General features: G+C 43.3%; 1 protein-coding gene across 1 annotated transcript in view; it reads left to right on the top strand.

Moving 5' to 3' along the window:
* The window catches only part of th (tyrosine hydroxylase), a 33,648-nt gene that overhangs the window by 6,350 nt on the left and 59 nt on the right, over positions 1-27,239 (top strand). The window contains exons 2-15 of the mRNA XM_063196599.1: positions 1,813-1,945; positions 11,729-11,813; positions 17,433-17,636; positions 18,380-18,554; positions 19,800-19,888; positions 19,996-20,063; positions 20,174-20,224; positions 21,369-21,514; positions 23,388-23,523; positions 23,850-23,919; positions 24,026-24,082; positions 24,378-24,473; positions 25,438-25,571; positions 26,421-27,239. The exon at positions 26,421-27,239 is cut by the window's right edge and continues 59 nt beyond it. Of these exons, the coding sequence (XP_063052669.1) occupies positions 1,926-1,945; positions 11,729-11,813; positions 17,433-17,636; positions 18,380-18,554; positions 19,800-19,888; positions 19,996-20,063; positions 20,174-20,224; positions 21,369-21,514; positions 23,388-23,523; positions 23,850-23,919; positions 24,026-24,082; positions 24,378-24,473; positions 25,438-25,571; positions 26,421-26,580 (1,491 nt within the window). The 5' untranslated portion in view covers positions 1,813-1,925 and the 3' untranslated portion in view covers positions 26,581-27,239. The remainder of the gene's footprint in view (positions 1-1,812; positions 1,946-11,728; positions 11,814-17,432; positions 17,637-18,379; positions 18,555-19,799; positions 19,889-19,995; positions 20,064-20,173; positions 20,225-21,368; positions 21,515-23,387; positions 23,524-23,849; positions 23,920-24,025; positions 24,083-24,377; positions 24,474-25,437; positions 25,572-26,420) is intronic.

The raw sequence follows: 27,239 nt of genomic DNA, 5'->3' as shown, positions 1-27,239 counted from the left end.
ATGGATCCAGAGGAAATGGCAGCTTTTATTACAGTATAGGGGGAAGTTTGCACACCATTTGAAATGTCACTTAGGCTACATTTCTGTCAAAATTGGTCATGAACCATGATCTGATCTTCCCAGAAATCGCAAGAAGGAACAATCAGAGTGTGCTTTAACTATTCCACCCAAACATTTACATGTTATCATATTTTTATTGGCCATAAGATGTAAACATTCACAGGACAGCAAGGCATATGTAAGCACACCCTTGCATTCAATAGGTTTTATCCCCCAGTTAGTATACTGGCATGCAGGGGATGTTCTGACAACGGTGTGCCAAGGCCTATTCTGTACTCAAGCATCATAGATTGCACTATTTAGCTTCAACTTGGTTGAACTAAAGGACAAGGACACGACAGGAATCACACCACTACAGCAATCTGTGGGCTTCTGTGGGTCGGTGGAAGGGAGGCTGTAGGCTTAGTATTTGTACGTATATGTGCATCAAGTGTGTTTGAGCATATGTGTCTGTGTGTGAACAGAGATCCATTGTTTTGAATAACTTACTCTTGCTTTAGTTTTTACATAGTATCAGTGTACAAATCTTTATGTTGAATATAGAATTTCTTTCATTTGTCATTTGCCATTTGAAAAGTAGCCTACAACAAAATTGAGCAGTCCTTGTTAAAGCCATACAAAAAACTCAAGGGTCCGCACATCGACACTCCCAAGAACACAAGCCACAAGCCCACAGCATACTCATTCAAATTCATACTGTGGGCATTAAACTATCATGTACTGTAGTACTTTGGCACTACTAGCACAACTTAGTGAAGTATATTGGCTATTGGGTATAAAAAGTTTTTAGTTGTTTGTCCTGGTTTGTAAGGATCTGTATCTACTGCCGGATGGACGGTTTGTGGGCTGGGTGTGACGTGTCTCTCAGAATGGAATTGGCCTGTTATAGGCTGTGAGTGCTGTACAGATCCAGAGAGGGAAGAGGGCAACGCTTGTACTGGCAAACATGATCACTATACAGATGCAAAATACAAAGACTCATTTTTATTCATCCTGAGGAAAATTTGTCTTGGACACATAGTTGTCGCATAACACACAGCAGATGACACATGGCACAAAACACATAAAAAACTAGACTGCATTCTCACAGAAAATGCAAAAAGCCTTTTGGGCCAAGCATGGGTTAGCAGTTTTATTGGAAATACATACATGCCCTCTAGTATACAGTATATCATCTCCATAATGTGAAATATACTCTATGTTGGGGTGGGAGTTGAACTTGCAAACACCTGATCATTAAAGGTGCGGTTGCAGGTATGACATCACGTTGGGGGAACTCCCCGAGGATTCTAAGGTTCTACATGGACTCCTATGAGCCTGCGGAACCCCCAACGTGATGTCATAATAGTACATGTTCTTAAAATGGTTAACCTGCAACCCCACCTTTAAACCAATACCCTACCTACCAGGCCAAGCAAGACAATACATAGTGATTGCCTAGTATTGTTCTACAGTAGAATTCTAGAAGTCTTTTTGAAAAGAATTCCAGGCCTCCCTTCATTGGCAACACCTACAGTATGTTGCTTGTCGCTCCTGACTGTTAATGTTGCTTTTGCTGAGTCATTTGTGCTACTGGAGACCAAAAGATAGGCCTATACATGCTGACAATCACTCTATTTCAGCAGGGTAACAAAGACATGCAAAAAATCATAAGCATTTAGCCTATGTTTCCACAATCATGGATCCACCAACAGCATTTCGTAAGTTTGGCTATCTTTATGTATCATAGTCAGTGACTTTGTTTGCTTTTAGGTGACTTTGTCCCGATCCCAACTAAAGCTGTCAGCAGCCCTGATTTCCAGATGAGAACAGCAGAGGAACTCTGAGATGGCAAGCTGGTCACTAGCTGTGGAAGGAAGCACAACATGGCACTAATATTGCATCGGTATGTGACAAAAAATGGGGTGTCAATATTCCAGAGTAAACTTACGTAATTCCAGATAGAGTATTATTTACAACACTGGATAGTCAAATTACAGTCAAAGACAGTGTAAAGTCAGTGTAAAATATTGCAGATGGCCAGCGTAATTTCAGATCCACAGCAAGCTGATTACCCACACTCTGCTTCAGATGCCATCAGTGTTTTTTTTCACATTGTATACATTTCGTACATTTCGTTCATACAGTCGAACAAACTTTGAAAATGTTACACTAGTTTTTTTTAAACACATTTGTATTGTACATATATATTTGAACAAATTAAAAAAAACATTTGATCCAAAAACAAAAAGAAAGAAAGACAATGTTACACTGACCAAAGTGTAAAATTCACACACTATATTTGAGTGGGACCAAATGTTATGAAATGGAGTTAATGTCATCTCTTTAACAATTAAAATAGCACTGGCATTTTAGCGTGTACACAACAATGCTGCCTGTTAACCTCATGCCTTTGCTGTGTGACTGTCTGTATATGCATCAGTAGGCTACCTGGTGTAGTAGGGTATCAAAGGAGAGCCTGTTTCCAACAACCTTTAGGACCATTTATGTAGGCCAGTGGTTCTCAACCTTTTTTGAACAAACGCCCCCTTGGCATCATCACAAGCCTCTCAACGACCCCTTGACATCACCATAAGCCTGACAACGCCCCTCTTAGTATTAAAAAATTCAATGGAATAATGCCCCTCAATGGCAACAAAGCGCCGCCCCCTCCCAGCTGTATCCTTCTCAACGCCCCCCTAGAGCTCCTCAACGCCCCCCGGGGGGCTGTAGTGCCCCCGTTGAGAAACACTAATGTAGGACCTTCCAATATCACATACAGAGAATGGGAGAAGAGAAAAAGTTGTTCAATGAGAATAATGTTAAATGATTCTAGTATGTAGCCTACTTAGTCATCTCAGTTGAGGTAGACATATGGTGTTCACACACAGGCTACTGTAAGTTTATTCACTGTCTTGCATTTTACTGCTTGTTAATCTAAAATGTATCACTGTTATTAGTGAAGATATTATAGGCCTATGTCTAAATGTCTGTGGGCTCTGACATAAAGGTAACTTAGCAGCACAGCTTAAGTTATGTAAAGAAATGTGACTATTTGCCTATACTTAACACTTATTTCTTTCATTTTTATCCGTCCTCTTCACTTTCTTGTAGCAGATCCCTTTTCTTTTCTTTGCTTCTAATGTTTATTTCTGTTCTTCAATCACCAAGTCTCTCCTTGTTCAACTTGCGCATGATCTGCGGTTTTCTCCAGGTCATCTGACCGGCATCACGCAGATTCTGCTTCTTTGTCACCTTTGCTGAGAAAAAGTGTAGTAGGCTACAGTAGCCATTTCAGCAATAAGCCACGAGAGGCCATGGGTTATGCTCGATTGATAACGGGTGAGGGGAGTGGGGCACGACGTGAAGCAGAGTGCCATAAACCTCCCCTCACCCGTTATCAATAGAGCATAACCCACGGACTCAAGTGGCTTATTGCTTATCTAACACTGTTACACTTAAATGCTGACGAAATTTCTTTAAAAACTCTTTAATAACTATTCATTTGGTCATTTGGTTCAGTTGACAAGATGAGGAAGTGATTGTGGTTGCCCCGGCAACATTACTTGGCTTGCGTGCTTGCGTGCGTGCGTGCGTCCAAAATCCATTTTTATTGCCCTAATTACCTGGCATCCTGGAAGTTGGATGGGCTAGATATTACAATGCCTGACTGTCTATCTGTCTGTGTCTTTATCCGTCTGGTTGTGTCTCTGTTTTGGGTCACCTGAGGGTTGTCAAAGTTGCCATCTCTGGTTGCTGCTCTTGGTCTGTCTTCACACCACCAGTCCAGGCAAGGGCAGGTCTTTGTCAGAGCTTTGCCGTTCTCAGCCCTCTCAGTCTTTTTTTTCTCTTATGGTATTGCTAAATAAATCTACTTTTCTTTCATTTTCCTGTCCTTTACTAATTTTCTCTGTTCCTCAATCGTCCTCTTTCTCCTCTTCCACCTTATGTTACTCCTCCATGCTCTGCAGCTTTCTTCAGGTCACCTGACTGGTAATCATCCTCCATGCTCTGCAGCTTTCTTCAGGTCACCTGACTAATAATCATGACCAAAATTCTGCTTATTTAACACACTCCTTAGTGTGCGTTTTTTCTTTCGCTAGTTGTGTCTCCACACCATCAGGCCAGGACAGGCCATGAGAGTCATGTCAGAGCCAGGGCTACCATTGACTGTATACAGTCATTGAGGGCTACGATTTACCATATTTCAGCACCACATGTGTGGCCAGCTCCGGACATGCCGAAGGGGTGTATGCTCTCTCCCCTAAAAGCAACTTGGTCTCGGTATGGTGGTATGAAAACGTGTCGGAATGGCGGTATGTCTGAATGGCGGTGTTTGTCGGAGTGGCGGTATGTAACCTGCAAAGTAAAGGAACACTTTATCGTCGTCAGATAGCCACAAGTGTTCCGAATCCTCCATCATTCAGGGGCAGTGCCAGAAATCTTTGATTCCATGAAAGACTACAACAATTAAACTATTAAAGTGCAATATTAATAGCCTTCAAAGAGCCACCTGTCAGGACCTTAGTATGATCTCAATCTCAACCCCCTCGGCAGCACTCTAGCCAAGCCACGCCCTCCTAGTGATGCAACACCTTCAGCGTTGTTTCTAGTCAGGCCAAGAGCAATGTAAATATCGTTTTTGATCTCCCGAAAAACCGGGAACTCCTCCCACATTGTCGGCAACCAGTCAACCAGTTGCAAACCTAGGGAGGCGGGTCAACCATGTTTGGGAAACGTTAATTGTTTTGCTCGAAGATATTTGAAAGTCAATGATAATCAGGCTTGCAGAATCCCTGCTATCATTGCTTTTGATTTGCTGAGTGGGAATGTACTGCCATTGCCTAGCATCACTACCTGGAATCATTTAAGCATTGCACCGGAAGATAGTGTTTTATCCAGTTTCATGACTACACCATTAGCAATTGATTCCTGATCTACACGTATATGTAACGGAGGCTAACTAGCACAGAGTTGGCGTGGAACGTTGGTAAACCTCCCTCCGATAGGCTCATACAGTCTCGTGCCGTTGGGCCGAGAGACTAGTCTCTTGGCCCAGCGGTATCATACTGTGTCTCCCATTGCCGAACCGTTGTAGTTGACGAGGTCGCACGTTCGATCCCCGAGGGGGGTGAACAGGTGCAAGATGACCTCCGTCACATATACCAAGAGGGGAAGATAGTAATGCTATAAGTCTCACTCCCTGGCACCACTTTCAGTACATTACATTACACAGCACCCGGTGTAGATTACTCACCACCACCTCTTCTTTGACCACCTCCATGTTGCAACACATTCACTTTCATTCTATCTTCTAGTGCGTGCAGGGGCCGGTCTGGAGTTATCCCTTAGGCTACTGCTGCCTGGGTGACACGTGAGCCATGGTGTGGCCGGCCGGCCCTGTCCTTACATGGACGTACGTACACACCTAACGTCAGTTTCTGGCACAGAGGAAATGGCAGGACCAGTATACCCCTTAGGGCAGGAGCGTTGTGGCCATGGACCCATCACCCTCCCTTAGCGACTGACATTTACCAGTGACTCTGCACAGAACACGCGCACACACACACACACACACACACACACACACACACACACACACACACACACACACACACACACACACACACACACACAATGGCTCAGCGCTTCCAGGGAAAATCGAATGCGACTGTGTAACATTTAGGAATTACTGTGAGTTGATTCTCTCTTAACGTAATACAGTAATACCATACAGTGTAGTAAGTTTTTTTGAGTGATGTGTCACAGTCACTAACAATGCCTTCTTGCTCCATTCCATAGAATCCATACTGCATGTTGTCATGAGGTCCTGTTTTTGTAAACACCACACAGAAAATGATAAACCTCTTGAATAAGTTTTCGCATAGAATGCGAAAAACCTCCTCACCATTAAATATTGAAAACAAAACTCAAGCTTTTGGTAAACTGTCAAACTGTTTCACAGTATAATACGGAGTAAACAGGTGGCATCTCTGGCACCTTATGTGAGTCACCTGAAGACAACCCCAACTTCCACACACCTATCGTTTACCTGCCATGCGCTCAATCATCCCTGCCCATCTCCTCTTAGTATCCGTCCCAGTCACGCATCTCAGAGACAGTAGAGTGACGTCTGGAAACGCCTGAGTCGTGAGGAGCACAGAGAGAGCGAGAGAGGGAGGGAGAAAGAGAGAGAGGGAGGGAGAGAATAGCTGACACCTGTGGCTGTCAAAATGCCCTCCTCCTCCTGGCTCACGTCCATCCCTGTATCCACATCCGTTCATGGGGTTCATCCATCCTACCCTCCCACCATCCTCCTCTGCCCATGGGCAGCATCCTCTGGAGAGCCCTGGTCAGACAGCAGCAGCTGGCTGCCAAGCCTGGTCATGCAGGGCAAATATTGTCTGAGAGCATCATTGGGGGATGGGGGTGGGGGACGGGCACCATTGTGGTTATAAAAGGCCCTGTTCCTTGCTCTGGAGAGGATGTTTGGGTTTGTATTTTTATTTTTTTGTGAGTGGCTCATGGATGTCTCGTAATTGAACGGGTGGGCAGCCAGCAGTCGAGTATCGTCTCAGCTCTGCGCTGTGTTGTGTTGCTCAGACCCCTGTGGGTGGACAGCTGTTTGCGGTTGTACATGTGGCGATGGCAGATAACACCCATCCCTCTCTCTCTCTCCCTCTCCCGGCGCTGGCTATTTGAGGAACAGCAGGGGGGCCGGACGATTGTTGTGGTCGTGTGCCTATCTTTAGGGATCTGTTTTGTCTTACGTACGTACGTACATACCCTACGTGCATACGTACGTGCGTTTGTGCGTATTTCAGAGTGTCAGGGGGGCTTGTGTGGGCTTGCTTGTACTCGTGTGTGAGTGTCAGAGGCTCTGTGTGTGTATGTGTGTGTGTGTGTGTGTGTGACACACACGGACCACGCAAGCACATTAACAGGAGTCAGAGTAGATATGTTGGCAATTCGTCATGTGGGCAGACAGAAAGCTTCCTTACATTTATAAGGTCCTTGAGTTCATGCTCTAGCAGTGCAGTCAGAGGTCGCACGACCTTGACTTCATTTGACTTAATGCATAAATGACAACCCCCTCAGGCCCTGGTAGTCTCTCATCTACCCCTGAACTTTTCTGCCATAGCTCACCTCGCAGAGTCATTTACAGAGGTTATGTAATGGTAGTAAGGAATTCATCTTCAAATCAGAGAGAGCGTAATTAACTATCACCAAAGGAAGATAAGAGAACGCTGTTTTTAATTTCCTTTTAAAACAAGATACTGCTGGGACAGTTCTACTGTAATTTGGACAGGAAGTTGGTTCCACCATTTTGCAGCATAATGACTAAATGCCATTTCATCTTCAGCTAATCATTTCTGTCAAGCCTACCAGATAATTAAATGTAATGAATCTATCAAGGTTTTGTACTATAGCAAACAGTCTGATGGTATCTGATTGACCTATGACATTTCATTTATCCATTAGAAATGTTATTGTATTGTATCCACCTTATTTCCACACCCATTAACCCTACCCATTTCAGTGTTTGTCCTGCTCCCACATCGTTGCCACTTGCGGTTAGGCTACCCATAGTCCTTCTGAATAATTTAGCACAAACAACTGCGACCAAAATAGTAATGGTGCCGCCCTTGGATGATAAGGTGGATAGAAAGCACTCTTTTTGAAACCATTTCCACCTATTTCCAAATGCCGATTCCAAAAACATTTCCAATTCATAGTGTAAAACATACCTATCTGGTTTCGATGACCAAAGGTGTTTCGGTTAAGGCTGTATGGCTGTTGAGTTATTGGGATCACCAGATCTCTCTTTCTCTAAAAATGTCCTCTCTTTTTAGGGTCAGGAAACTGTGCCCGTTGTTTTATAGCTGTCTTTTGTCACTAGTCAAGTCATAGTCACATCTGCATCCGTCATGCGATTGTTAAGAGTGCAAAATACCAGGAACCCTGCAAATTGCATCAAACTCTTCCCATCACTATACATATTGACAGGCCCATTGACGGGGGTGGGGGTGGGGTGGACTTATGGGTATGTTGCCCCGGGCCTAGGAAGAGATGGGGCCCAGAACTGGATCCCCATTATATTGAATGTATTTAAAGGGGGGTCGTGTCAGATCATTTTGTCCTGAACCTACTCAAGGCTGTCAGCGGCCCTGCATATTGATGCGGGTGACATTGCTGTATCGGGTCCACCTGCCATTGCATCCTTTAGCGCCTATTAGGTGGCTTCCTCTCCAAAGCCTGTGAGTGTAATGGGTTGCATGTGGCAGACTGATGAGAATCGGAGGCACTTGTGAGACGACGGGGCCTAGTGGCAAGCCGACGCCTGTCGCAGCTGTGGCCATTACTGACAGGAAGGTGATTTTTGTCAACAAGCCCTAACGCTCCGTGTCTCCGCGGCGTCACGAGGCCCCAACGAATAACGTTTTTCTTCCTGGGAGCCGCATCGATCCTGCTTATGGGCCGCCTCAGCACCGCGGTCACGTCGCACTTCATAGCCAATTTACTTTTATCTCGCTCCGATAAGCCATTCTAGACTGACATCCCGGGCGCTTTGTTTCTTTTCCGGAGCGTTCCATGACAGCGGGCCATTTGGCACCCGATAGCCTACCCACTTTTCTGATGTCAAATCAGAAATAACCTGTCTGTCGTTAGTGATTACTTGCAATTTGTCAGTCTTCCAGGTCGCCTAATGCATTTACGCAGACACTGAAGGAAAACAAAACGGCAAGAGACAAACAAATGTTGGTCTAAAGACTCTGACATGACCTGGGTGAAGGAGGACCTTCACAGACAACAAACAAATGCCTTTTTTTCTTTTGTACAGGTGAGCAAAGAATGAGCAAGAAAGGCATACATTAAACACTGTCACCTAATATGCTCAAATTTGATTTGAAACATTTTGTACAAATACTACAGTACATATATATGTTAATAATAATAATAATAATAAACTGTTCAACTCTTCGAAATTCTTCTATTTCTGTACTGAGTACATTAAAACACTCTGTCACGTCTTTTCAAGTGTGTGTGTGTGTGTGTGTGTGTGTGTGTGTGTGTGTGTGTGTGTGTGTGTGTGTGTGTGTGTGTGTGTGTGTGTGTGCGTGTGTGTGTGTGTGTGTGTGTGTGTGTGTGTGTGTGTGTGTGTGTGTGTGCGTGTGTGTAAATGATTGGTTACCACCCTGAAGTGGCAGTGGAGATGGTGGTGCATTGGGCAGCAGTAGCAGCAGCAGCAGCAGCAGCAACAGCAGCAGCAGCAGGAGCTGGCTGTAAATGTCAGCCTTTAATTAGGAGCTGTGTCCGTGAGCTAGTGCTTCCCCAATTATCACATTTGGGCCCGGGGCCCCTAGGGCACAGGGGACGTGCAGAGCCATTACAGCGGACAAATCCAATAAAGACCGCCCTCTCAGAGAAGGTTCTGGATTCGAGACAGTGAGGCCGGGGTTGTGGTCGGGGAGGGTAGAGGAGAGAGACATTACACAAAACTGAGTTCAGCCCTCAGGTGGAAACACAATAGCACTGATATGCACATGGACTCTTTGCACTCGTTCGTTCTCTGTTCTCACACTCTCCTCTTGTCATTTACGCACATGTACCAAAGGATACACGTACGCACACGGGCACTCAGTAAAAAAAGAGTGGCTTAGATAAAATAGTGACTTGATGCTTGTATCCTTAAGATTGGTGAAACTGTTATGTAAACAGACTTTTTTGGGCTTGTGTGCTTTAATTAAGATTAGATTGTGACAGAGGGTCAGGAAACGAGTGGGGAGAGAGAGACAGGGAGGACTGGCAAATGACCCTGGCTGAAATCGAACCCGGGTTGCCGCTGTAATAACCCAGTGCCCCACCATTAGGCTACGATAAGGCCAAAAACAGATTTTTACACAGGTTGGTTCTATGATGCAGTGCACACGTGTATGTGCATTCACACAGATCATGCAAGTTCAGAAATGCGAGGATGTTTTGGTTCACCCTTATGGCGTTTGATTCTGTGAGGGTTAAAACGTTTAACGGCTTGGTGGTGTGTGATTCGCTTTGTTCTACCTCTGCAGATCCAGATCCAGATCGCCTGTTGCTTTATCCTTTTGAGTTGTATCTGCTCACACCCCTCTTCCTGGTAATGTTTTGCGTGAGGATGAAGTCATCCAAAAATCAACAGCACTGAAATGTCATGGCAGACGTGCATTCAAAACAATTATCGCGATTGATGAAAAGCACTTTTGAAGGATTCAACATGGCGGCGGTGGGTTTTTACCACATGCAGGGCGGACTGGATTGACCCTCGCAGATTAGACGTGACATATAGATATCTAAAAGCAGCTTGACTCGATAAGATGTATCAAAAGTGACATTTGTAGCGGAACCACCACCAGCAGAGGGAGAATTTCTCTGAAGTTCAGCCTAAGGACAATCTGTGTCGAGTAGGAGGATTGCCGTGGAGAAACTGTGTGTGTGTGTGTTTGTGTGTGTGTGTGTGTGTGTGTGTGTGTGTGTGTGTGTGTGTGTGTGTGTGTGTGTGTGTGTGTGTGTGTGTGTGTGTGTGTGTGTGTGTGTGTGTGTGTGTGTGCGCGTGCGCGTGCACAATTGTGTGCAGGTCCGGACTAACGCACAGGCTAGATATGACTGTAGCCTAGGGGCCTCCACCAGCCAGGGGACCCCAATTGGCCAAAGGGGGTTGGGGGGGGGGGATGGGAGAGATCAACAGAATTGGAGAACTGTGACAAGATGCAGCATTGATAACTTAGTCTGCTGTGTCAAGTAGAGTTTTAAATCTTATTATCTTGGTTCGCAATTGTGATAACGTCTATGTAATTTTGTTAAGAAATGTACCTTCCGTGGGGGTCTGCAGCAACCTGTAGCCTTGGGGCCCCGGGCCTTCTTAATCCGGCCTTGTTTGTGTGGGTGTTTTTTGCATCGTACGTATGCATCATGTGTGTCATTTACATTGTGCAAGTGTGAGGAGCTGGACACTTTCTCATGTATGTTTATATCATGATAATTTGTACTTGTTCCTAGAAATCAGGATGGTGTATGTATATTGTATATGTCATTTTAACCTTCTCAATCAATGGAGCCAGAAATATATGAGCTACTTTTTCTTGAGAATTATATAGGTTGTGAATTGTGACTATTGGCTTTGAGGAGTTTGCATTCATCTGGTCTGACGCGGAGTAAATGCAAACATATTTCAATATCTTAACCTCATACAGACACCTGGTATTCGGCCATGAAAAACATATTGCAGATATATGGAATTATGATACGATACGATTGGACTTTTATTGTCAGTTTTTTTTCTGAAATTCATGTTGCATCCCTGAGATCTGACATTTACTGAACTGTCTTGACATTTATTGTGCATTTAGGTTTGATCTATCGGAGGACAAACCATTACTTTTGAATGTATGTAGGCTACAGTTGTTTACAAAAACAAAATGTTCCATCTTACAACAAGGAAAAATTAGAGGTATTTTTGGCAGACACAGAGCCATTTCATTTTAGTTAAAATGGTGATTATGCACACTGCAACATGCTGGAAAATAGGAAAATCTATTTAATTTGCCAATCTGTGTTTGCACAGAGCAGAGATGCATGCATGTCCAGTGTCCACCCAGTGGTCACAATCACATTATTTCAAAAACAGACCAGGCTTTTCTCTGTCCTTCCACAGACTCTTCCAAGAAAGGAGAGAGACACACTGTCACCTCGTACCCTCGCCATCAGGAGACTGCAGAGGAGTAGAAAGTAAATTGGAGGTGAGTAAACTGTGAATTTGGGGACATCACAGTAAGGTAGGTGCAAACAAGGTGATACGAGGTATTTTAGGAGGAAATACGATACAAAATACAATTGAACAATAACAGTTGTCTGTAATACACATAATAGTCAACATAGAGTGACTGTGATGGGGTTTTTTGTTTGCTGTGGCACAGCGCTCAGAGGCATCAGTTCAAATAAGTTCTCTGCATCTATCCCTATCCCATTTCCTCTACCATTCATTTCCGGTCATCTCTCATACTGTCCCGTCAAATATAAAGTCGTAAAAATACAAATACATAATATATATATATATATAATATATATATATTTTAAAAACTTTGTGTTTCGAAAATACAGAAAAAAAACAATAGGGTGAAAAAACAGCATGGCATAAACTCAGTTTTTTCCAAACTTCGAAGTTTGAGAAGGGAGTCCAGCTCAGTTTACCTTGTCCTTCACTTATCCTCCACGACACTGCTTATGAGAATAGAAAAAAGTCACAGTGCTGTCAAATCAAAGTGTTGGTGGTGACTGAACACCATTGGCTGTCTTGGGTGTCCAGCACCCCATGGAAGAGACTCATCCACTTTCCTCCCAATTTCCACGTGTGAAAAAGTCACAGAGCACCGTTTAGCATGATGAGCCACTTTGCACACAGTACTGTTCCTGCCTGGCTGGCAGCTGTTGCTGGGCATGGAGTGGAGCAATCACACCCCGTCATAATTATAGCCATGCTAAACATCAGAGCACAATAGACAGAGAGAGAGAGAGAGAGAGAGAGAGAGAGAGAGAGAGAGAGAGAGAGAGAGAGAGAGAGAGAGAGAGAGAGAGAGAGAGAGAGAGAGAGAGAGAGAGTGAGAGTGAGAGAGAGAGAGAGAGAGAGATGACGAATTAAGAGCAAGAGAGTACTAAAAAGTGTTCCATCAAACTGTCACTATTCCTCTAAAAGTATTGACATTAATTAGAAAGTCAATTATTGCCAGCAATTCATACATTCAGACCTTTTCCAAATGTTTTGAGGATTATTATGTTACTTTGCTAATTAAAACACTTTCAAATCAAGTAGCTTTACCTGATAGAGGAAAATGAAAATACAGTACATTATAACAAAGCCCATGTAATGGCGTACGCACAAATAATCGTCAGATCCTGACCACTATCATGTGCACGAGTGTTTAATTTCTACCAGTGATTGGTGCATCTACACTGAGCTAACCTTTAGAATGGCCTGCGTCTGTAGTGTCAGACAACATTCAGCCCTCTCCAGTAACAATTAGGGCCCCAGGGCTAATCAGTAATGGCAAGGGAATAGGATTGTGTGTGTGTGTGTGTGTGTGTGTGTGTGTGTGTGTGTGTGTGTGTGTGTGTGTGTGTGTGTGTGTGTGTGTGTGTGTGTGTGTGTTTGCACACGTGCGTGTGTGTGTTTGCACACGTGCGTGTGTGCGTGCATGTGTGCGTGTGTGCGTGTGCGCGTGTGTGTGTGTGTGTCTTTCAGGTTTAGACAAGGAAGATAATCGCCACTGTGATGAAGAATGCAATTAATTCCTGGTAAAGTAAATTTAAGGTGTGCGCGTGCGTGCATGTGTCCATATGTGCACTAAAGACCTGAGAGCTAAGTGGATATCCACAAGGTGAAAGCAGGATGAATGACCGCCCCGTCAGCTCCACACTATATCAGATGGGGGGTCTGTTGAGTAATCCTCTGATAACCACTCTCATTGACATGGTGGTCGTGGGAGACGGGGGCAGTGGCGTAGTCTACGTAGAACGCAGGTATACAGTGTATACCCACTTCAAAATATCAGGGGTTTCAGTATACCCGCTTAAAATGGATCGATCCATTATTTAGAATAGCAGAAATATATACAGTATACCCACTTCAAAACATGCTCAAATATACAGTATACCCACCACAAAAAAGTAGATTACACCACTGGACGGGGGAGATGGCATATGAGACTTGCTTAGCCCTGGGAGCAGGGTAATGATACAAACCCTACCGCACGCTGTACACCTGGGGTGTCAAACTCAAATTGACTGAAGACCGAACTAAAAATCACAGGGGTGTCAAACTCAATTTGACAGATGGCCAAACTAAAAATCTGGAACAAAATCTCGGGCCAAATCAATACCTATTTTTAAAAAGTGGACTAAAGTTGAGCGTGCACGCACTGCATACCCATAGTTAAATTTCACACACACTCTTTCCCATTGTATATGGTAAGTAGTTCAAATGTGCCTGCACATATTGTTTTTAATATGAGTATGAGCAGTTTCATTGCCCATATTCCTGTGACACACCCAATTCCACGTTCCACTTTTGTTACGCTATACATTTATGGTTATGGTATCATTTGAAATTACCTCGTGGGCCGAATAAAATTACTCCAAGGGCCAGATTTGGGCCCCAGGCCTGAGATTGACATCCGTGCTGTACTTAGTACTTTCAACTCACTTTCATGTCGTGCACAACCTGCAGAACTTGTGTTAAAATGTTGAACTGTATACTCATACTACTACTACTACTACTTTACAGTAGTTGGTGGTTCACAGACATTATTATATACCCCACTCCCAAATATTGAACACTCACACCAGGTGCTACAACACCAGCCAATTGTACTTTAAATATTGAAGTCCGGTAAATGGCTACTCAAAGACCCATATTATCACTTGTCGTACTTTGTGTATTACTTTTTTCCTAACGCGTGTCCCAGTTCATAATAACAGACACAATGGCCATAGATTCCCAAATTATTCAACAATTGCACCCTCTACATTTCGTTCTACGCACAATATGGCACAACATCCAAAGTGAATAACTCACTGTCATCAAGCATCAGTCACACCAAAGTCCAGAGACCACTGACGGCACACAAAAGATCACAAGTGGTCCGTGAGGGGATTTCTACAAATGTAGCCGGCATTTTCCAAGTCCAAGTCCAAGTAATACACAGTAATATAGACCTGTAAAACAAAAGTGATCTGCATCTGAATTTGTAGCACCTAAAACATGAGCAAGCTCATCAATTTAGTTGACGGGTTGCCGTAGGAAAAACAAAATTGGGGCAAAGTGGTCCTTAAGTCTGAAAAAGTTTGAGAAGCACTGAGTTGCACGGAGCCCCATGGTGAGGATCATTACCATTTGTACCGTCCATGTTGACAAAACAGCTTTCAAGAAATAATCTCTGCTCAACAAAAGACATCTCTTGAGGTAAATATTTATGTACAGATACATTTCCATCCGCTGAGCTACATGAGTCATCACACACTCACATGCACACGCACACACACACGCACACACGCACACACACGAGAGAGAGAGAGAGGCAGCCTTTAATAGAAGAAGAAAGGAAGACTGGAGGATGACGAATAATCACCCCAGCTGGACACTGTGCAATTACACTGTCCTCAAGTCTTACAATTAGGTGGGGCGATCTCAAAAGGGCCAAGCGATGAGGACGCTAGTGCAGAATCAATACATAATTGCCTTAATTGCAGGCATGGTCCTAGTGTGTGTGGGCACGGTCATTCAGTCGCTCCAAAAGAAGGAGACGCAAAGAGAGGAGGAGGAGATGAATAAACAACAAGTGTGGATGGGAATGGAAGTGAGTCAGTGAGTGATGGATTGACCGTGACAAGTCAGTTAGTGTGTGTACGGCTGTCAATCACACACCCATGTAAAGGCGGTGACATTTCACTTACACTTGATCTGAAAACGTGACCTGCAAAGGCAGGCTTTTTACATCACCTCGCCAAGTTTCATGAGCAAATATGTCAGAGGTCTGTGAAGCTTGGAGAATCCCAAGGACTTACTTAGGTCTTGCTCCCGTCGTCAATGAACCAGCAGTCTTGGGATAGAATCAACAATTATAATTGATGCACTCTTGGGGACATAGACCTTGCACCAGGCCAGAGATAAAATGAATTAACTGAGCAACACTCTTTTCAATGTATTAAATTGAAATGTGTAAGGATCCTTAATACATTTGTGTCCCTTGTTGTGTGTAAATATACATTACATTCTTACTGAATTATATATTCATAGCACAAATTTGCTATTTAACTTATAATAATAGGCGTATTACCTTTTCATCTGACAGTAGCTTAAACTCATGCTGTTTTCCTGAATTAACAGAATGGTGCAGTAGTTAGTTCAGATGGATTTCATGCACAGTAGGACTCCAAACAGAGTGGAAAATGTGTGTGTTTTATGTCTTAATGTCAGCATTTCTTATCTGTTTCCGTTGTCCTGTCTTTCTCAATAAAAGTAGCCCTTTTGTCTGACCGCCTGTGGCTATCCAAGTGCTCTTTAACATATTCTGTCCCTGTGCAAGGGATGCAACCCTTGTCAGAGGTTCAGCGGTGTAACAGCACACAGAGACCGAATAACCATCATTTGATGAGGTTTGGAAGACTGCTGGACAAGAGCATTACATCCAGGCAGGCATCATAGAGGGACAAAGGTTACCAAGAGGAAAATGGGAATCAGCTTTGTGCTCCTCACTGACCACAATGTTGCAGCATGTTAAAGCTATCAAAAAGTTTAGTGACCAAACAGGTTCATTGATCTTAATCATTATTATTGTTTCATGTGAATTCATAATGTAATGGCACATTAATGGCTGGTTATATGGCCAAATTAATATGGTTGAAAAGTTTTTAAAATCTTCCATATTTATCTACAGTACAGTTTTGTATGCATTTTAAAAAACATCACATGACCATGTTTTCCATAAAACTGAAATATGAGAGAAACCCCTGTCCACTGAAGTACAGTAGCCTACCCCACGAATGCAACTTTTACGCACAAGGATTATGCCATTGTTGTTTGCCATACATTAATTGCCACATATAATACGGTGACGTGTTAGGTGCGTAATTATATGCACGAGTTCGAGAAAAGTCGAAGCTACACAAGCCTACTGAGCAAGCTTTTCCTCGCGAATCGTCGAGGGTCTCCGAGTTTGACGTCAGTAAAGAGAAATTACCTCTATATAAACGAGAGGAAACGACATGGGAGCAAGATTCAGAAGCCATTTCGAGTAGAAAGACAATAGCGTCCCAACTCCTAGTGGAGAGAGTGGAGTGTATATCTACCCAAACATGCCCAATTCCAGCAGCTCAACCTCGTCAACCAAAAGTATCCGCCGGGCAGCTTCTGAATTGGAACGCTCGGATTCAATTACGGTAAGCCACGTGTATAAATCTGTAAGGCAGCAGTTTCTAGAACTTTAGAATAAAACAGCAGTTCTTCCTCGCGTATTTGGCTTATAGCTGTCCAAAAGTTGCACCGCGCGCCTCCGTGCGTATTTGTTTTTGCGTAGCTTACCTAAGACCCAGTTAGTCGAAATTTGTAAGACAACTTAGTGTAGACAGAATACTAAGTCTAAGTTATGCAACAGGTTCACATACACTGCATTGACGCTGTAAAGCGCCTTTGGAGATGTAAAACGGTGTCTACCGATACCACACAGGTAAGGATGCCCCAGCTGTTTTTTGGTACCTAATTAGATGAGTTTTCAAACACAGTTTCTTACTTCTGAGATGTTAAAAAATCGTCGATTTCAGTTTTGCTGTAATGAAAGGGTCTTTCGATGTTCCCTGCAATACAGTCCCCAAGGTTTGTAGGCAGAAGACAGAGTTTGATAGAAGATGCGCGGAAAGAGAGGGAGGCAGCGGCTGCCGCAGCTGAGGCTGCCGAAGCGAACGAACAGATTGTGTTTGAGGAGGACGACGGAAAGGCACTGCTCAATCTTTTCTTCACTTTAAAACGGTCAAAGAGCCCCACGCTGTCTCGGGCACTGAAGGTTTTTGAGGTAAGAACTCTTATGTGATTTTCTGATAATGAAATGCAAGTATCCTGCATGGCTCGCAACAGGTGTCAACTTGCATTAACCATTGCTACTCTATGTTTTGGAAGCTCTCTCTCTATATATATTTTTACAGTCAAAATGGCATGAAGCCCTCTGCAAAAAGACCTGTGGGTTAAGTGATTTGTGACTACACATTATTAGCTGCTATTGCCTTGCAGCTTTTCCTAACCAGATTTCAGCACACAGGCTAATTGTAATTTAATTGTCAAAGGTCATAATGAATTCAGATGTGATTAGCAAATCACAGTCTCCAATGCACAGTGCCTATAAAGTTATTGCCTCCTATTGAAATTGTATTCACTCAAAAGTGCATAGTCTCTTGCTCTGTTGCTGGAGTGAAATGCAATTGAGCAGAGGCATATGTGGTGACAGCCTGGCTAACACATAGTGGCATTTGCATAAAAGAGTGCATTACTTTGATTATTAAGCTTGACTCAAACTAGAAGCTGTGCCATTACTTGTTGCATAATAACTAAAATGTAATACATCAAAACTATTATAAGCGGACCATGGGGGTACTCATTTTTAATTTAGGCTAGGATGCAAGGATTTTTTAATTTTTTGTCGCATGCATAGATTTTCTGAAAGTAATAGGGCGCGAGCGTGCATTCAGTGAAATTAGAGTGAAATTGTTAATTATTTATGGGGACTACTAACAGTTCTTGTTATATGACTTACTTCCATAGACATTTGAGTCCAAGATCCACCACCTAGAGAGTCGTCCTAGCAGGAAGCCTCGAGACGGCTTGGAGGACCTGGAGTACTTCGTCCAGTGCGAGGTCCACCTGTCGGACGTCAGCACCCTGGTCAGCTCCATCAGGCGCATCGCAGAGGACGTGCGCACCACCAAAGAAGTCAAATGTGAGCTTTCGTTGTTCTATACTCTTGCTTTTGAAACAGCTTTTAGTGTTTTTCTCCAACGGGAAATAATGTTTTCAACATGGTTGCAGTTCTTTAATTGATGAGTAATAGGGCAAAACTGAAGTCTGACTTTTCTTTGTCCCCTTACGTGCATTGTAACCAGACTGAATTAAATTACATTACATTATTACATTACATTTGGCAGACACATTTTATAACCAAAGCGACTTACAAAAGAGGACATAATAATAGGCAGCAATTAGCCCTAATCAGTGATGTCTAAAAAGTTCCATTTTGATGCAAATAAGTTTGAGCAAAGCAGTGGCTAAGGGTTCAAGGCTTTTGTACAGGGAAAAGGGGCGACTATGATGTTTTTTTCTATTCCATTGAAGGACATACTTGATCCAGCTTAACTTGCTTTGAAGGCATTGACATCTTCCGTGCTCGAAGGTGTCTGGCATGAAGACAAAAGTGCCTCTATTAAGATGTGCTGGGCTTCTCTATACTTTGAATGAAAGAAAATGTCTCTTCCAACCCGTGTAATGACCGAAGAATCACTTGGGGTGGTGTGAATTAAGACAAAATAATGAAATGGTAAATGGAAAATTAAAAAAAAATGTAAGCATGATATTACAAACTTTACAATATTTAAACAATAAAAGCTTGGTGTGGTAATTTTACAATGTTAAAGCAGTGCATGGTGCTGGTAGCGGCAGATGCAATTAACCCATTTTGTCCTAAGCCCTTTTTGGGAAAGGGTGCCCTCTCCCTGTTAAAACCTAAATATCTCAGCCTCCGAAGCACATATAAGCATGAAATAAGTTGCATTTAAAAGCTAGAACCGTCACTTTGCACTAGAATGTGTTCATTCAGCTCTGACATACCCACATGTTTAATAAAACAGCTCAAATCCCAAGAACCTTAATTCAGCGTGTATGTCGCTCCAGGACACAATGGGTTAAAAGAATGTAACGGTAATAAGAGAGTGCATCACAATAGCGCATCTGCAAAGGGCTGCTGGGTCTTAAGTCTGGATTTAAAACTCAGTAAGGTAGGTGCAGTTTTAATGTGCAAGAGAAGGATGTTCCAGAATCTGACAGCATGTGAGTGGTGGGTTGAACCAGTTTGACTGATTCTCCACATCTAAGAGGTCTGGGTGGACAATATATGAGGAAATACTATATGCAGTCACTGAAGTTCAGAGTTTGAATGCTTCCTTCAATCGTTCCTTCTTCTTTTCTCTAGTCCATTGGTTTCCAAAGAAGATTACGGAGCTAGATCACTGTCATCATCTGGTTACCAAATTCGATCCCGACCTAGATCAGGACCATCCAGTGAGTCTGTGATTCTTCTCCTCACCTGTATCTCTGTTGAAACTCTTCAGCTGGTTGATGATAGGCTGTTACATACCGTACGTGTAATGTCTTATTGTTTTTTGTAGGGATTTACTGATCCAGTCTACAGGGAAAGGAGGAAGATGATCGGAGAAATTGCCTTCAAATACAAGCAGTAAAGCAGATAATCTATACACAGTAACACCATTTCAAGTCATCAATCAATGCCGTTGTCTTTCAATTGTCGTGGATGTTTCAGTTTATGCTGTTTTCTCTTTGTTTTAGTGGAGAGCGTATACCACGGGTTGAGTACACAGAGGAGGAGATCGGTACATGGTGAGTGTGACAAGTGGTGTCATTATGTCTCTGTGCCGCCTGCTTGTTAGATTTCTTTTTTTTCTCCTCCGACACACGCGCACACACCCATCATTAGCAGTGCCATTTCCACTGTCTCCACACTCACTTCCCAAGGAGATGGCATGAAACCAATCGGAGCTGATTTGATCTATCAAAAGAATTTTCTTGACAAACCATTGCCATGTTCCACTGTATATGAAGTATATTTTGAATTTTATTTGATTTGGAAAGAAACTATGATTTGGAGAAATTAAGCTTTCTTAAGAAATCTCAAACTCACTTCATGCATCATTGAGTTATTGTTATTTTACCCCTCTTTCAGTCATTTAGTTATTCACTTTTTGGTTGGCAAGTTCAAAGATCAAACCGGCCTGGAGGCAGTGCGACTGTAACATGCTGAATTCAAATCAAATTGGTGCAACTCAGAGCCGAGCCAGTTCAGTGTATCACTGACTTAATCTTGTTCCCCTCCAGTCCCTCTGGGCTTTCCTTTCTCAATAACACAATTGTTTCGGGGGGGAATTGTTTGCTTTTCTGCTGCCTTGTTCCCTTTTTTTCTCTTCCTGAGCTACATGCTGAAGTAACTCAATCACGGCCGGGGCTGAACAAGCCAGTAAGCATTTTAGGCTGTGTCAAATAAGCACCAGTGGAATAGGCACCATGGGCGGTCTTCTAGTCTATAGGGATCAACTGCCTTGGCTGGAGCAGTTTCCCACTCTGCCTTGTTCCCCTTCTGACTCTTAATTGAGTTTGCTTGTGTTTGTGTATTTGTTTGATTTAGTTTGTTCATTTGGAAACAGCAGTACATGTTTTGTTTCTTCTTGTACATTTGTTTGACAACTGTGTGTGTATTTGTCAAGTCAGTGGTGCTATTACATATTATTGTGTGGTTGGTACAGACTTTGTGAGGATGGGTGTTAAGGTACATGGTTATTGTACGGTACATGTATATTACTGTAAGTTTATTACTCACTCATGCATCTCTCTCTCTCTCTCTCTCTCTGTCTCTCTCTCTCTCTCTGTCTGTACATGTGTGTGCGTGCATGCATCCGTGCGTTTTACGCGTATGCGTGTATGTCATGTATGTCGTGTGCCTGTTGATACTGTATGTACGGTACTGTAGGCGCGAGGTATACGGCACCCTGAGGGACCTGTACAGCACCCACGCCTGCAGCGAGCACCTGGAGGCCTTCCGGCTGCTGGAGAAGCACTGCGGCTACTCCCCCGACAACATCCCCCAGCTGGAGGACGTCTCCTGCTTCCTCAAAGGTAACAATAATAATAATAATAATAATACCTTTGTTTGATATAGCGCCTTTCAAAACACCTAAGGTCGCTTTACATGATATCAGTGTAAGTGTGTGTAGGTGTGTGCTTGTGGACACTAGAAGTCAAAGGCCTCCAAAAAGAGATGGGTTGAGTCTATGTGAATACAAATGTGTTATTCAAATACAAAATTTGACTTGACTTGACTAACCCAGGCCCGGCCAGGGATGGATTATTACTCCATGGGCCCCTGTGTCAGACAACAAGAAAGCCCCCCCCCCCCACACACACACACACACACACACATGTTAGATGTAAGAGACCAAAATGTGAAAATAATTATGGTAAAAGTCTGGTTTTAGCGCAGTATGAGAAAAGAATTATAGAGGCTTGGCTGTCAGGGCCCCCTTGACTCTTGGGCCCCTGGGCCTGGGCCCTTTAGGCCTGTGCAGTCATCTGTCCTTGCTGCCTGCCATCACTACTGCTACGCCAACACCATGCCTGCCTGTCAAACTCACTGCTGCTCACAGCTCTCCATGTAAACAGCAACTAAGTTAGCACTTGCAATTATATGCTAGAAAACTGCCGACGTGTTTGAATGTCTGTTGATTTCTCAATCATTTTTTCTTCATTTCATCAATAGGATTTCTCACTGTTGGGTTAGTTATTCAATACAGCAATCATCAAGAGAGAGCCTTGTGAAACAGTGACAGTGCTGACAGATTTTCAATCAACAAACATGCAGACAGACATAGACAAAAAGACAAATACAAATACAAAGAAACAAAGAGAAATATACACAGACAGAAGACAGACAGAACTACAGGGAGAGATGCACATATCAGGTAATAATGGATATAGACAAGCATTTATTTTATGTACTTCATTTAGATTGCTTTGAAAGCTGAAAAAATAAATCAACGAATCAGTGAAAAAGGACTGTGTGTACTGAGCCTTGTACAGCCGTGTTTAAATGTGGGCGACGGAGGCACCACACTCTTTGTCCTGTTTGTTGAACTGGCTAACATTCTAAACTCATTAGTCTTCCCCTTCCTCTTCACAAGCACGGATATGTTTGAACAATTATTTAGTGGTGGTGATGCTAGTATTGGCATAGCAATTATAATGATATTAATGTAATAAATTATATTGGAAACTGAAAAAGATTTTGGGCAGAATTTTTTGTCAATACCTCTGTTTTTTTGTTTTACTGAACTGAACACATTGACTGGATAAACAGGGAAAAGGGCAGATCAATCTATTGGTTGTTAACAGAAGACTACTCAAATAATCTGATTTCTTTTATCTTACTATCCCCTTCCTTTATTCTTTCTTGCCTTTTTCCTTCTTTCTTCTGCTCTTCTCTCCTCCTTTCCCCTTATCTTGTGTCATCTCTTCTCCTCTCATATGTTCTCTCCACATCTCTTCCACTCACACCTCCTCTCCCGCTCTCTTCCTTTCCTTTCCTTTCCTTTCCTTTCCTTTCCTTTCCTTTCCTTTCCTTTCCTTTCCTTTCCTTTCCTTTCCTTTCCTTTCCTTTGATTTCCTTTCCTTTCTTGTACTTCTTGTCTCCCTTCCTTTCTTCTCTTCTCCGCTCCGCTCCGCTCCTCTCCTGCACGTCTCCTCTCCCACCTTGTCGTCTCGTCTCGTCTCGTCTCGTCTTGACTCGTCTCGTCTCGTCTCCTCTCCTGCACCTCACCTCACCTCACCTCACCTCTGCTCTCCTCTCCTCTCCTCTCCTCTCCTCTCCTCTCCTCTCCTCTCCTCTCCTCTCCTCTCCTCTCCTCTCCTCTGCTCTCATTTCTTCCCCTATCCTCTCCTCTTGTCTCCTCTCCTCTGCTCTCCTCTCCTCTCCTCTCCTCTCCTCTCCAAACAGAGCGCACAGGCTTCACGTTGCGGCCGGTGGCCGGGCTGCTATCGGCGAGGGACTTCCTGGCCAGTCTGGCCTTCCGGGTGTTCCAGTGCACGCAGTACATCCGCCATGCGTCCTCACCCATGCACTCCCCAGAGCCGTGAGTGCTACCATGCTGACATTTAAAGTACATGTGTGAGGGACTAAAAAAGCTATAAGCTTATCAGTGTATATTTTTGCTAATTTGCCTCGGATCCTCCAAATGTTTTACCTACAGTTCTAATTGGGCAAAAGTAATGCGCTCCTCAGCTCCCCCCTTCCTCCTCTGGGCAATGCAGCTGAGGCCTTTCTGTTACATGATATTACAGAGGTGTCAAGTATAGAGCTCTATTAGTAAAGAGTATCTCCCCTCCACATGAAAAAAAACAGTTGAACCCCTGGTTTGATCAGTGTCATTCTGACTACTTCCCTGCCTTTCTGTCGTAGGGACTGTGTTCACGAACTTCTGGGCCATGTTCCCATACTGGCTGACAAGACATTTGCACAGTTCTCCCAGGTAGGTACTGCAAGAGGTGCTCAATGGCACCGGCGTTCACCAGCTTTTAAAGATGACACGACACTGAAGTGAGTTCTTAACTTTTTAAATCCTTTTCTGCTTCTAGGCAATTGGTCTGGCCTCTCTCGGAGCCAGTGAGGAAGACATAGAGAAACTGTCCACGGTAAGAGTCTTTGATATGCAAATTAAAAAAAAAGTTATATCATCTTGCAGACTTTTGGATACTTATTAATGCAGGACCTCAATGAACCTCCCCCACCCCCACCCACACACACACCAACCCACCCACACACACACCAACCCAATTCCATCTCTCTCTCTCTCTCTCTCTCTCTCTCTCTCTCTCTCTCTCTCTCTCTCTCTCTCTCTCTCTCTCTCTCTCTCTCTCTCTCCCTCTACCCCCACCTCTCTCTCTACACCCCCCCCCCTCTCTCTACTCAACCCCCCTCTCGCTGCAGATGTACTGGTTCACTGTGGAGTTTGGCCTGTGTAAGCAGGCTGGGACAGTGAAGGCCTATGGAGCAGGACTCCTCTCCTCCTATGGGGAACTAGTGGTGAGTCACCCCAGCACCCAACATCCAGCCACCAGTCCACTTCAGGTGAAATGGGCATTTGTATGAAGTGTGAGTGCAGACAAAGGTCAGAGAGAACTGCACTCTGACTGGTATGATGTGACTAAAACATGCCTCAAATCAGGACCCACATACAATAGCCTACTATACGGTGCTACCAGTCCCAGCAGAAATAGCTTGAGCGAGCATATAAGAATAGTGCAGGCTGACTGTAGCATAAAAATCGTCATTTGTAAAATCACACGTCCATAAAATATCACCAGCTTTGTTTGATAAAGGCCAATTTGAACTTTATTTTGTAATGAACTAATAGCTATTGACTTCGGTTGTGATGACTTGGGACTTTTTTGTCGGTCTCACGACAAAAAAAGCCATTCATGTCTGAAAAGCTGGCCAAACGAATGCCCAAGTGTGATTTAATTAAATTAGTCTTGCCAAGCACTCACCTACTATCTAATGAATAATTTAGAGCCATTTCTGCTTATCTTCATGCACGCGGCACCTTTCAATGCTACTAAAGTCTGGTGCCTTTTGGCGATAGAAGACTGCAGTCGTTTCTGCAACTCCTAACCTTGACCATTTAAAATCCATTTTAATCTTCACTCCCTTCCAGAAAATGCTGTAGGTCCTACCTGATTAAAGTTTAATCATTAGAACAACAGTTCTGCACTCACGCACAGTAGCTAGGGAAATTCTTTGTTTTCTATGCTGGGTTTCTACATTTGTTAAGCTACTTCTTTTGAGTGCGTTGCAGTGGCTTTTACAGTTCTATTTCAGCTTATCATTTTCATCATTTCATATGTTTTCATTACATATACTCGGAGACTTCATTATCAAAAGGGAGAAATCTTTATCAATATTGTAGGAGATGGCAATGTTTACAGGTTTTGTCCCTATCCAATATAAGAATGTAAAGATAAATCATCTCTGTATGTGCTCTCCGCAGCACGCCCTGTCTGATGAGCCTGAGAGGAGGGAGTTTGACCCGGACGTGGTAGCGGTTCAGCCCTACCAAGATTACAACTACCAGTCTGTCTACTTCGTCTCCGAGAGCTTCATGGATGCCAAAGAGAAGCTCAGGTAATCAACGCCAATGTGACTCATGGAACATGTAGTGTTTTTCATAGGTAAAGCAGCATCAACATATAATTATCAGATCAAATATACAACTGTCTGCAACTGGAGTGCAAATTATTTAGCAATTGCTGGTTTGGATGAGACACATTTTATGTGTCACTAGGGGTGAGGGTATCTTATGACATACAAAAAAACAAGCAAACTCTACTATAAAGTGTCAACCTACAATATGATATGGAGTATGTGGAAGGTTGTTATATATATGCTGCATGTTTTCAAATTTGATTTGAGCAGCGCCATACATGTCGTGTCTCCAGAGTGTTATGGAACTGTTATGTGACAGATATGATTGAGAAGGAAATTGTGTCTGTTTTTATTCTCCATTTGTCCTCCCAATTCAATTTCTCTGTCTGTCTGGCATTGGCATTATGTTTTGTATTTTGTGGATTATCAAATTCGATTACATCCATTCATGATTTGTACCTCATCTCTGTCCGTTGAGAAACATCTGCTGAGAAACACTAACATAAGACAATGTCAAATAGATGACAGTTACACATGTAGGACTTACCTAGCCAGGCCATGCCCTCCTAGTGACGCAACAACTTCAGCGTTGCTTCTAGTCAGGCCAGGACCAATACAAATATCGTTTCTGAACTCCAGAACAATCGGGAACTCCTCCCACTTTGTCGGGAAGCAAACAACGAGTAGCAAACCAAGGGAGGCGGGTCAACCATGCCGTTTAGGAAATGTTAATTGTTATACTCCTGGTCAGACCAAGTCTCGAAGGGATTTGAAAGTGGACAATAAGGACTACTTACCAACAGTTTGCTCATGTGTTTCTTGTGACAGGCGATATGTGGCAGGCATCAAGCGTCCCTTCTCTGTGCGGTTTGACCCTTACACATACAGCATCGAGGTGCTGGACAACCCCCTGAAGATCCGTGGAGGTCTGGAGTCCCTGAAGGATGACCTGAAGGTTCTTAGCGATGCCCTGAACGTGCTGGCATGATTGACAACTGGTCAAGCGTCAAATGCTTTGGTGTGATGGCAATGTGTGCCACTGTTAGTCATTTCCCCATGTGCTTCTCTGTACATAGAACCGGTGCACGCTGTTGCTTTGAAGAAATACGGATGGCGAGAAAAAAGAAAATATGAGCCAGGTGGCATTAGAGCTTAGATGCTAAATGCCACAATGACCTCCAAAGAGCATTTATTGTAACTGATCACTTTTATGACTTCAAATATCAAGTCAATAAGACATGTTCTATTTTATTTTGATATGTGTGTGTGTGTGACTTAACTAATACATGTATATGGAAACAAGAACAGCCTTGTCGCTGCTGCATCAAGTCCTTCAACTGAAGTTATTATATGGGGAATGGCCCGTAGAGTACAGTATGTATATTTAATATTCAATGGAGATGTATAATGTATATTTAATGAGATTTCATAAAAGCAGACTATGTTTTCTGCCCCAAGTTGGCGATACTGTATAACAATTACAGTCTTAAAGGAGTCCAAAAGTGTGATGTGGTGGTGATCAGGTGGGTAACCTGGCATGACAACTTGCTCTCGTCCTCAGAGCAGGAAACGTTGTGTGATGTGTTCTATATGTCATGTGTTGGCATTATCAAATGCACCTGTATTTGCATATCTGTTTGCCCTCTT

This window comes from Engraulis encrasicolus, chromosome 4 (genome assembly GCF_034702125.1).
Source record: "Engraulis encrasicolus isolate BLACKSEA-1 chromosome 4, IST_EnEncr_1.0, whole genome shotgun sequence".
NCBI lineage: Eukaryota > Metazoa > Chordata > Actinopteri > Clupeiformes > Engraulidae > Engraulis > Engraulis encrasicolus.
The sequence above is the reverse complement of the archived record's forward strand: the minus strand, read 5'-3'. Positions and strand labels throughout refer to the sequence as shown.